Source organism: Salarias fasciatus, chromosome 12 (assembly GCF_902148845.1).
Source record: "Salarias fasciatus chromosome 12, fSalaFa1.1, whole genome shotgun sequence".
Classification (NCBI taxonomy): Eukaryota; Metazoa; Chordata; class Actinopteri; order Blenniiformes; family Blenniidae; genus Salarias; species Salarias fasciatus.
Window position 1 is genome coordinate 31,558,150 of NC_043756.1, and position 10,521 is coordinate 31,568,670.

The 10,521-nt window shown below is 56.7% G+C and overlaps 3 protein-coding genes across 4 annotated transcripts in view; all 3 read left to right on the forward strand.

The window, feature by feature from the left end:
- The first annotated feature begins 461 nt into the window (after positions 1-461).
- On the forward strand, positions 462-5,787 carry LOC115397617 (serine/threonine-protein phosphatase 2A catalytic subunit beta isoform). Its single transcript, XM_030104025.1, has 8 exons — positions 462-851; positions 2,115-2,153; positions 2,754-2,924; positions 3,123-3,296; positions 3,376-3,465; positions 3,548-3,709; positions 4,851-4,969; positions 5,061-5,787. Exons 1-8 carry the CDS (start codon positions 750-752, stop codon positions 5,131-5,133), a joined length of 930 nt encoding a protein of 309 aa, XP_029959885.1. The 5' UTR covers positions 462-749; the 3' UTR covers positions 5,134-5,787.
- A 130-nt stretch (positions 5,788-5,917) lies between these two features.
- shld3 (shieldin complex subunit 3) lies at positions 5,918-7,246 on the forward strand. The gene is made up of 2 exons (XM_030104026.1): positions 5,918-6,177; positions 6,537-7,246. The coding sequence occupies exon 2, from the start codon at positions 6,570-6,572 to the stop codon at positions 7,221-7,223; it is 654 nt and encodes a 217-aa protein (XP_029959886.1). The 5' UTR covers positions 5,918-6,177; positions 6,537-6,569; the 3' UTR covers positions 7,224-7,246.
- Positions 7,247-8,653: 1,407 nt separating this feature from the next.
- LOC115397614 (phosphatidylinositol 3-kinase regulatory subunit alpha-like) overlaps positions 8,654-10,521 on the forward strand; it is an 8,549-nt gene continuing 6,681 nt past the window's right edge. For both annotated transcript variants that reach the window (XM_030104018.1, XM_030104019.1), the window contains exons 1-3: positions 8,654-8,847; positions 9,884-10,420; positions 10,510-10,521. The exon at positions 10,510-10,521 is cut by the window's right edge and continues 118 nt beyond it. In XM_030104018.1, the coding sequence (XP_029959878.1) occupies positions 10,229-10,420; positions 10,510-10,521 (204 nt within the window). In that variant the 5' untranslated portion in view covers positions 8,654-8,847; positions 9,884-10,228. The remainder of the gene's footprint in view (positions 8,848-9,883; positions 10,421-10,509) is intronic.

The window sequence follows — 10,521 nt, forward strand, 5'->3', positions numbered from 1 at the left end:
AAAACCAGGGGGGACAGAGCCTTTTCTGTGGCCCCCCTAGACTCTGGAACTCCATTCCCCCCACCACATCCGAGCAGCCGAGTCTGTGGGAATTTTTAAATCCCTTCTGAAGACCCACCTCTTTTCTTCGGCCTTCAGCTAGGTCTTACCTTGTTTTTAGTTTTTTTTGTGTCTGATTTTGAGATGTGTTTTAATGATTGTTTATTACTTTTCACTTTTTACCTTTTCACCTTTTCACCTCTCTGGTTGCTTTATTGTTTGCTCATTGTCCTTGTGAAGCACTTTGGTATGGCTAAGGCGTTTATAAATGTGCTATATAAATAAAAGTGACTTGACTTGACTTGACAGTGGTGCTGTAACAGTGTTCACTGACAGTGGTTTGGCAGGCTGCCGTTCCCGCCCTGACCACGCGGCGCCGCTGCTGAGCCGAGCCGAGCCTGCGCACTGCAGAAGTCCCCGGATGTTGTTGCAGCTAGCTCCTTTAGCTTGTCGCCTGGCGCCGCTCCGCTCCGCCGCTTCGGGGACTTTCGACCGAATCGCCTCCCCCGGCTGAGATCCCGCGGGTTTAGACGGTGGTAACTCGCCATCGGCGCTTTAACATGATAGAGGTTGAGTGACGGGCTCGCTGATTTCAGGTCTTATCGTACATTTTCGAACCGGTTTGGCGCGACTGGATCGACGGGCTAACGGCTAAGGAGGCTAGCGCTCCCCCTCGTCCGCACGCACAGGCCGGCGCTAACGCAGCTAGCATGGAGGACAAATCCTTCACCAAAGAGCTGGACCAGTGGATCGAGCAGCTCAACGAGTGCAAGCAGCTGACGGAGAACCAAGTGAGGACGCTCTGCGAGAAGGTAAGCGGCCCCCGCCCCCTCCCCCAGCGGCGGCCCGGGCCCCGCGGCTCCGGCTAATTCCTGGTCGAGGCGCTGAAGCTAGCCTCCGCTCGGCCCTCCAGGAAGCTCCTCCAGTCGCTTTAAATCGTTAATTTGCTCCGGACAGTTGCGTCCGAGACCCGAAAACCTCCAATTCCCCCCGAATCCAGCGGCGTGACGGCTCCAGAGGGAGCAGCATCTCCGCTCCGGGTCTGAATCCAGTCCGGCAGGAGAGGATCCAGAACCTTTAAAGAACCGATCTGCTCCAGAACTTCCGATGGTTCCACATCTGGTTCCTGTCGGAGCCGCTCAGTCCAGATCAGACCTGTCTGGAGGATCCGGTCTGGTTCGGGACTCTGGACTCGCTGCTCGGCTCTCAGTTCCCGCATGAGACGCTTTTAAATCAGGAACCGGGAGAATTTCAGTCCGGTTCATACGAAGCTCTTCAACACGCAACTCCGTCCCCCGTGTGTGTGTGTGTGTGTGTGTGTGTGCGTGTGCGTGTGCGTGCGTGCGTCTCCTTCAAGCTGACCTCCCGCATCTTCCTCTGCGGGTCCTCCGGGAAGTAGACGGAGCCGGAGTCTGTCTGCCTCACTCCTCCGGGTTCTCCTCCTCTCAGGAGCCCCACCCCCGCTCCTCCTCCCGGGTCAGTGGAGAACCGGATCAGAACCCGGGGTGAACCAATGAGGCGTTTCCACTGATGTTCTTTGCTGGGTTCTCCCTGATACCCTGTGAGAACCGTTCCCCCCTCAGTTGTTGTGACGTTTTAAACCCAAACTTAACCCAGAACACGGAGTGGAACCATGAGAAACCGACAGACCCGGGCTGATGAGGAACGGCGGTTCTGGGATTGTTCTGCTGTGAAGGTTCTCTGAAGCGGTTCTGCGACGTGTCGACGGCTGCTGTTGGTACCGGGCGGCTAGAAGTGGAACATTGAGGGAACCGAGACCGTCTGTGGGAACGCAGAACGTTCTCGGGTCAACGTTTTGGTTCCACCAACAAACATCTGCTGAGATCCAGAACGTAGCGTAGCTCAGGAACCCCGGGTTCTGCCAGTGTTCCTGTGGAACCTTCAGTCTCCGTTTGTTAAATGGAACCCTGTGAGGTTCCGTCAGACGTTCTCCCGCCAAAAAAAAAACAAAAAACAGATAAATGTTGTAGATTCAGGACACTCAGACCGGATCCCTGTGGAACGCCACGGCGATGTTCTACTCTCTAACTCTGTGTTCTCCGTGTTCTCCGCAGGCCAAGGAGATCCTCACCAAGGAGTCAAACGTTCAGGAGGTGAGTTGGCTCCGCCCCCGGTCGCTCAGTGGGCGGGGCTTCCCGCTGCCCTCTGGTTGGTGTAACGCTGTCTGGTTCCAGAGCTGCTCCCGGAGGAACACGATGTCAACGTGACGGGTTCTAACAGAACGCAGCGCTCGTGTCAGTGTGCTCCGTGTTCTCAAACTGTTCCGGTCCGTTAGACCGCGGAACCACCTGGACCCCTCAGAACCAAGCGCCAGGTGGAACCTCACCGTCAAAACCACTGCAGTTAGAACCCAAAGTTCCCGATGGCGCCGGCCTCGGGCCTGCAGTCGTTCTGGTTCCTCTCAGATCTTTGTAGAACCTGGGTGTGTCGGGAGAACAGCGTGGAATGCAGCGTTAGCATTAGCATTAGCAGGTCTGTGGTCGAAGAACGTTCTCTGATGGATCCGAGAACCCTAACCCCAGAACCCTCCAGCCGGAGTCTGAAGGAACGGTCCTGACGGGTCAGGGTTCTGCTGGGTCTTCAGGGTTTTTCTTTTTGCTCTCGCGCTGTTGCTTCCTCACGGTTCTCACAGTAATGGCGTCACATTCTAGTCGACCCGGTTCTAACATGAGGATGTGCGGTTCCGCCCCCAGGTGCGATGCCCGGTGACGGTCTGCGGCGACGTTCACGGTCAGTTCCACGACCTGATGGAACTCTTCAAGATCGGAGGCAAGTCGCCCGACACCAACTACCTGTTCATGGGGGACTACGTGGACCGGGGGTACTACTCCGTGGAGACCGTCACCCTGCTCGTCACGCTCAAGGTACCGCCGCTTCCACCGCAGCACTCACCCCAGTCCCCACACGCTCTGACAGGAGGAGTCCCTCATGGCTCCGTCAGGGGACCCCGCAGGAACCGAATTAGCATCAGCGGATAGAGCATGTTCCTCCTAGCATCAGCGGATAGAGCATGTTCCTCCTAGCATCAGCGGATAGAGCATGTTCCTCCCGTGCGCCCTCAGGTGCGGTTCCAGGAGCGGATCACCATCCTGCGGGGGAACCACGAGTCCCGGCAGATCACGCAGGTCTACGGCTTCTACGACGAGTGCCTGAGGAAGTACGGCAACGCCAACGTCTGGAAGTACTTCACAGACCTGTTCGACTACCTGCCGCTCACCGCGCTGGTCGACGGGCAGGTAAGGGGCGGGGCCAGCCAGGGGCGGGGCCGGGGCCGGGGTCTGTCCTCATCTCAGGACGCGTTCTCTCTGTCCTCAGATCTTCTGTCTTCACGGAGGACTGTCTCCGTCCATCGACACTCTGGATCACATACGAGCTCTGGACCGCCTGCAGGAGGTTCCACATGAGGTACACACACACACACACACACACACACACACACACACACGTCTGGTCAGCGGTCTAAATGTGTGGCTTGCTGCCCCTGCAGGGCCCCATGTGCGACCTGCTGTGGTCGGACCCTGACGACCGTGGTGGGTGGGGCATCTCCCCCCGCGGCGCCGGCTACACCTTCGGACAGGACATCTCGGAGACCTTCAACCACGCCAACGGCCTGACGCTGGTGTCCCGCGCTCACCAGCTGGTCATGGAGGTGAGGCGACCACCTTGACATCACCGCCAGCACGACATCACCGCCAGCACGACATCACCGCCACCACGACATCACCACCATGACATCACCACCACGACATCACCACCATGACATCACCGCCACGACATCACCACCTCCAACACACCACCACGACATCACCACCGTGACATCACCACCACGACATCACCACCACCACGACATCACCACCGCTCCGCAGAACACTAGAACCATGTTTAATCAGCAGAGCAGGAGGGAGAGGAACACTGATGACCATGAAGAGCTGGGCTGGCTGGAGGAGGTTCTAGCGTTTGGGGTTCTGGGGTTGAGATTCTGGGGTTGGGGTTCTGGGTTTGGGGTCTAGGGTTGAGATTCTGGGGTTGGGGTTCTGGGGTTAAGGTTCTGGGTTTGGGGTTCTAGGGCTGAGATTCTGGGGTTGGGGTTCTGGGTTTGGGGTTCTGGGGTTGAGATTCTGGGGTTGGGGTTCTGGGTTTGGGGTCTAGGGTTGAGATTCTGGGGTTGGGGTTCTGGGGTTAAGGTTCTGGGTTTGGGGTTCTAGGGCTGAGATTCTGGGGTTGGGGTTCTGGGTTTGGGGTTCTGGGGTTGAGATTCTGGGGTTGGGGTTCTGGGTTTGGGGTCTAGGGTTGAGATTCAGGGTTTGGGGTTCTAGGGGTGGGGTTCTGGGTTTGGGGTCTAGGGTTGAGATTCTGGGGTTGGGGTTCTGGGGTTAAGGTTCTGGGTTTGGGGTTCTAGGGCTGAGATTCTGGGGTTGGGGTTCTGGGTTTGGGGTTCTGGGGTTGAGATTCTGGGGTTGGGGTTCTGGGTTTGGGGTCTAGGGTTGAGATTCAGGGTTTGGGGTTCTAGGGGTGGGGTTCTGGGTTTGGGGTCTAGGGTTGAGATTCTGGGTTTGGGGTTCTAGGGGTGGGGTTCTGGGTTTGGGGTCTAGGGTTGAGATTCTGGGGTTGGGGTTCTGGGTTTGGGGTCTAGGGTTGAGATTCTGGGGTTGGGGTTCTAGGGGTGGGGTTCTGGGTTTGGGGTTCTAGGGTTGGGGCTGAGAGCTGGTGATTGTTCTGCAGTTGGATGAATCCAGACTCAGGGAGCAGGCAGTCGGCTGGTTGGGGTTCTAACATGTGGCGTTCCTCAGGGCTACAACTGGGGCCACGATAAGAACGTGGTGACGATCTTCAGCGCTCCCAACTACTGCTACCGCTGCGGGAACCAGGCGGCCATCATGGAACTGGACGACACCCTCAAGTACTCTTTGTAAGTTCCCCGGCGGCAGCGTGTCCCCCCTACCCCCCCGGGAGAACCCGGAGAACCGCACTCACCCCTGCTCTCTCTCCCCTCCCTCCAGCCTTCAGTTTGACCCCGCCCCCCGCCGCGGAGAACCCCACGTGACCAGACGCACTCCAGACTACTTCCTGTGAAGCTCCAGCTGTCAATCGCCTGCAGAGCCCCGCCCCCAGCCCCGCCCCCTCCCCGGTGAAGACGATGATGTAACGGAGAAACCATCCGATTGGCCGACGAATTTCAGAATCTACAGTCGACTCATTAACGCTTCTGGAAAAACTTTTTGTTTCTTTCATTCATGTTCTACCAACGTGGACCAAATGTGCCATACTGACGACATGTTCCTCTGTTGGGTTCTAGAGCCGCAGAACGTCCCCCCCCCCCCCCCCCCCCCCCAGCCGGGTTGTAGAACCGCAGAACGTCCCCCTCCCTCCTCCCCCTCCCGTTGGGTTCTAGAACCGCAGAACTTCCCCCCCTCCTCCCCCCGCCGGGTTCTATAGCCGCAGAACGTTCCCCCCCACCCACCCCCCAGCCGGGTTGTAGAACCGCAGAACGTCCCCCTCCCGTCGGGTTCTAGAGCCGCAGAACGTCCCCCCCTCCTCCCCCGCCAGGTTCTAGAGCCGCAGAACGCCCCCCTCCCCCCCCACGGTGTCTTTCTTCTTCGTCTGTTTTTCCAGCAGTCCGCTTCTCGTGGTTCCGGCTGTGAGTTCTAGCTGTCAGGCTCATCTCGGTATTTGACTGTACTTTGAATAAAGACGACACGTATTCAATAAACTGTCCTGTTGACACGTTCTCCGCCTCTGAGTTCCTTTATTCTGAGCGGTGCAGTAAAGTTAGGAGACAGAAAACAAACCAGCAGCGCCAGGATCCTGACTCTCTTCCGGTTTGGAAAAATCGCGAGATTTTGCGAGAGCCGCCCGTTAGCCTTCCCGTTAGCCTGCTAGCTTCCAGCCTCCAGCTCGAGTCGGCTTCAGGACGGAATAACTCCCCCGGACCGCGCTCGCTGTTCGGAGGAGGACTTTCGGACATACCGGATGTACCTGCCGCGGCGTCGGTTCTCTTTACCGCCCGCGAGCTTCGAGGGGAGCGAGTTCCGGTGAGACGAGGGAGCTAAAAACATTAGCATTGGTGTTACGGCGACTTCTGCGACCTTTAAAATCTCTTCTGTCTGAACCCCTGAGGTAAGTAAGTGTGTGTGTGTGTCTGTGTGTCTGTGTGTGTGTGTGTTTTATCACTCTGTGGTTCTGTGATGTCTTTTTTTTTAACCCTTTGAGGTTGTTCCTGAGGTGTGTGTGTGTGTGTGTGTGTGTGTGTGTGTGTGTGTTTTATCACTCTGTGGTTCTGTGATGTCTTTTTTTTTAACCCTTTGAGGTTGTTCCTGAGGTGTGTGTGTGTGTGTGTGTGTGTGTGTTTTATCACTCTGTGGTTCTGTGATGTGTCTTTTTTTTTTAACCCTTTGAGGTTGTTCCTGAGGTGTGTGTGTGTGTGTGTGTGTGTTTTCATGCACATTGACCCTCTGAGGTGTTCCTGTGGTCCTCAGGTAATGATGACCTCTGACCTCTGACCCCTGTGGATGGAGGAGGTGTTCCTCCACTTCCAGTCGGGCCCCCCCTCCAGACTCCCCTCGCTGCTCCGGACCGCTCAGAACCTTCTGGACCCGTTCCCCTGCCGGGCCGCCCCCGTCTTCACGCCATGGTTCCCCTCCTCAGGCCAGCGGCCCCCGCTGAGGCCGGCCAGACCGCCGCCCGCCCTCGCCTGCGCAGGAGGGGGGGCGGAGCCAGAGGCTGAGCCCGCCCCCCTCAGACTACAGCCCGGGAGGGCGGAGCCAGTGGCTGAGCCCGCCCCCCCGGACCGCTCCCCCAGGCGGAGCTGGGTCGTGGCGGCTCGCAGCCGGGTTCCGTCCCAGCGCTCCATGTCCAGACGCCTCCGGGACACGCTGTCCGTCCACAGGCTCCACCCCCTCCAGAGGGCGCGCTGGGTGATCCACCGGGAGAACTGTGGAACCGGGACGGACCTGGAGCAGACGTGGCGCGCTCTGTGCCGGGCCGTCCGGACCGCCCCCCTCCCCTCCTGCACCGCCACCATCCAGCGGGACCGGGCCGAGGTCTGGGTCTTCTGCGACCTGGAGTGGGCGGAGCATGTGGGCCGCCGCCTGAAGAGGGCGCTGCAGCTGGAGGGCAGCATTCGCCTGTGTGTGCGCACGGCGCCCGACATCCTCAGCATGTAGACCGCCGGGCTGGACCCGGGGGGTATGGGGGGGGAGACGGGGGGGTTGGGGGGAGACCGGGGGGACCAGGAGCAGCGGCCTGCTCCTCATTCAAGTCTTCTGTGAAGAACTTCATCTTTAATGAACTTGAGTTTTTAAATGAGAACCTTCAGACAGAACAGATGAAATAAGCGACTCAGTTTTTAAATTAAGGAACGTGGCGAGTCATGGATGAATGATGGATGAATGGATGATGGATGAAAGGATGATGGCTGGATGGATGGATGATGGTGATGAAGATCAATGGGTGGATGATGAGGGATCAATGAAGGTTGAATGGATACACAATGAAGATGAATGAGTGGATGAATGGATGGATGATGAATGGGTGGATTCTGTTCAGACATGCTGAGGTACACACGCACACACACACACACACACACATGCACGTGTGCAAACACACACACACACTCCTCTGCTGCAGTCAGATGTAGGTCAGTGGAGGAGCTGCTGTTCTCCACCCGTCCTCCTAGAACCTGATGAAAGAGATGGATGCTTCATGGACGGACTGTTCTGGACAAACGGCAGCAGGCGTCACGCTGATGTACACTCTCTCTCTCTCTCTCTCTCTCTCTCTCTCTGTCTCTCTCTCCCTCTCTCTCTTCCCTTTGTTCTGTAATGTTGGAGTCAAATGTAGGTCACTGGATGTGACGCTGTTCTTCCATCCTCCAGAACCCTGATGAAAGACATGGAGGATGGATGGATGGATGATGATGATGGGTGGGGATGGATGGATGGATGATGATGGATGGATGGATGGAGGATGGATGATGATGGATGGATGATAGATGATGATGGTTTGTTGGATGATGGACCGATGGATGGATGATGATGGAGTTCCATCCTCCAAGACGTCTTCGGTTTTCTACCGCAGATCGGCTCCTGAGGTTCCTCGGGGTTCCTCAGGGTTCTCATCTGGAACACTTTCAGTCTCCTGCAGGAACCAAAACCGCCACTAAAGCCAAAAGGAACCTCTTTGAAACCAGAAGAGGAAGAATTCAGAACTGATTTCCTCTTCATCATCACAACCTCACATGTACCTCTTTTTATTAAAAAAAAAAAAAATCCTGGTGTCCCTCAGGGTTCTAACGTTGGACTGTGATGTTTGTAAATAAACATATGTCTCATTTTGTTGTCTTGTTTTGTTTGCCTGAATCTTCCATCCTGAAAGCACGAGCCGCGCGTGCCCGCGGACTTCATGAATAATTCGGCGTTTCTTTGTTGTGCGTCCAGCGGTTCTGCCAGCTGTGACGCGCCTCCACAGCTGGATCTGAGAGGATCCGGGTGATCTGAGGGGATCCACGCGTGTTTTCTTTGTTTCCAACATCTGACGGTAGAAATAAACGTTTATTCCGAGGTGGCGGCGCGTGGCGCATGCGCACTGCGCCGCGAAGTGTCGGTGTTGAGGCACGGTGCGTGTGTCCGTCTGCGGGAAGCGCACTCAGACTGCGGGGCTTTGCGGGTGTTTTCCTGTGTGGAGCTGCAGCCGAACGTGGTGTAAGGTTCCCCCCCGGCCCCCGATGCCTCCCCGCGGCCGCCCCGCCGCTGCGCCTCGGCCGTGAGGAGCCCCGCAGTCCGGATCCAGGTGAGAGCTCCGCGCAGAGCTAAAGCGGCTAATGCTAACGCCGCCACGCTCTGCAACTTCACGTTTCCTGCGGGCCACAAAATCCCACATTTGACACGATTATTCCACAAATTCCACCATTTCTACGTTTATTCTGAGAGGAAGGTGTGTTAAAGTGCGGAAAAGTGAAAGTCTCTCTTTGTCTACTTCCTCCTACGGACCGGAAATCACCTTTATCCCCCGCTGAGGCTCACTGTTTACTGAACCAGACTCCCTTTACAATCCGCCTGATTCTGGAATTACAACAGTTTATTTCTGTAAAATGTTTCTTTTACAAGTTTCCGTCAGGCGGGCGCGTTAATCTGTTGATGTTCAACATTTCGGCTGCAGTTATTCACCCTGAAATGAGCGATTATTGGAATAAATAAGGTTTTCCTGTAGAAGGTTTCGTCTGCCTTCTGTTAAATTCACGTTTCTATGTTTTTTATCACCAAAACATTAAATCAGGTGGATTATGGCAGCTGTGTGTGAGTAACTTGGGATTATGACACTTAGTTACATGACGGTCAGTTAAACGCTTTTAGTTACTTAGAAAGTCTGTCACATTTTAAGATGCTGGAAAAACAAACGAGAAAGAAAATGAAAATAGCTTTAAAACGATCAGATCATTCTATGATTTGAATATCAGGGAAAGGTTGTGACCGACGGCAGGTTTTATTTGATTATCTTGTGTTTCTCCCCAGAACATTTATAATATTCTGGTTTTTGGGCTCCATTTTTCTGATCAGTCTTCAGGAAAGCTTATCTTAGCGAACTGCTCAGTCCAGACGTGAGATTCGACCCGCAGCGGTTCAGGTCTCGTTCGGGTTTTGCTGCTGCAGGACGGCAGACCTCTGAACAGCGAGGCCCCCGGACCCAGGCCGGGTCCTCAGACACAGCCCTGTGGTACACCGCTCAGTGTCAGAGCCGAGAATAAAGCCCAGGGGACAGAATGCTTCCTTCCTGTTAGTTAGTTACTGTGAAACTGTTAGTTACTGTTACTTCCTGTCTCCCCCAGGTGGCCCCTCCCCCTCCTCCTCCTCCGATGTCTCTTCCACTCCAGCGGTTGATGAAGGTGGAGAACCGTTCCGCCGGTCGGCGCCGCGTCCTGGACGGATGACACGGCGCCGGGGGACATGGAGACGGACGAGACGCACGGAACTCTGGGAGAGCCACGCTGACACGGCCAGAGGTTCCACGTTTGATTCCCTGAGCAGCTTCCACGCTCGGTTCCCTCAGGACACGAGCCGGCGGTTCCACTAAGATTCCCCCGGGACGCGGCCCGGAGGTTCCGGTTCCGTCCGGCTGGCCGAGGCGTTCCGTGCACTCGGCGTTTCCGCCGGCGGCGGGGCGGGACGCGGCGATGAGCTCGGAGGGGTTCCAGTACCGAGCGCTGTACGACTACCAGAAGGAGCGCGAGGAGGACATCGACCTGCGGGTGGGCGACCTGCTGCTGGTGTCGCGCGCCGCGCTGCAGGCGCTCGGCTGCGGCGCCGGCGCCGAGGAGCGCCCGTCCGAGATCGGCTGGCTGCCCGGCTTCAACGAGAACACGCAGGTACCGCCCGGTCCCGCCGCACGCCGCCCAGGTTCCTGTCACGGTTCCTCTGGCGGTTCCTCTCATGGTTCTGGCTCCGCCCCCTGCAGGAGAAAGGGGAC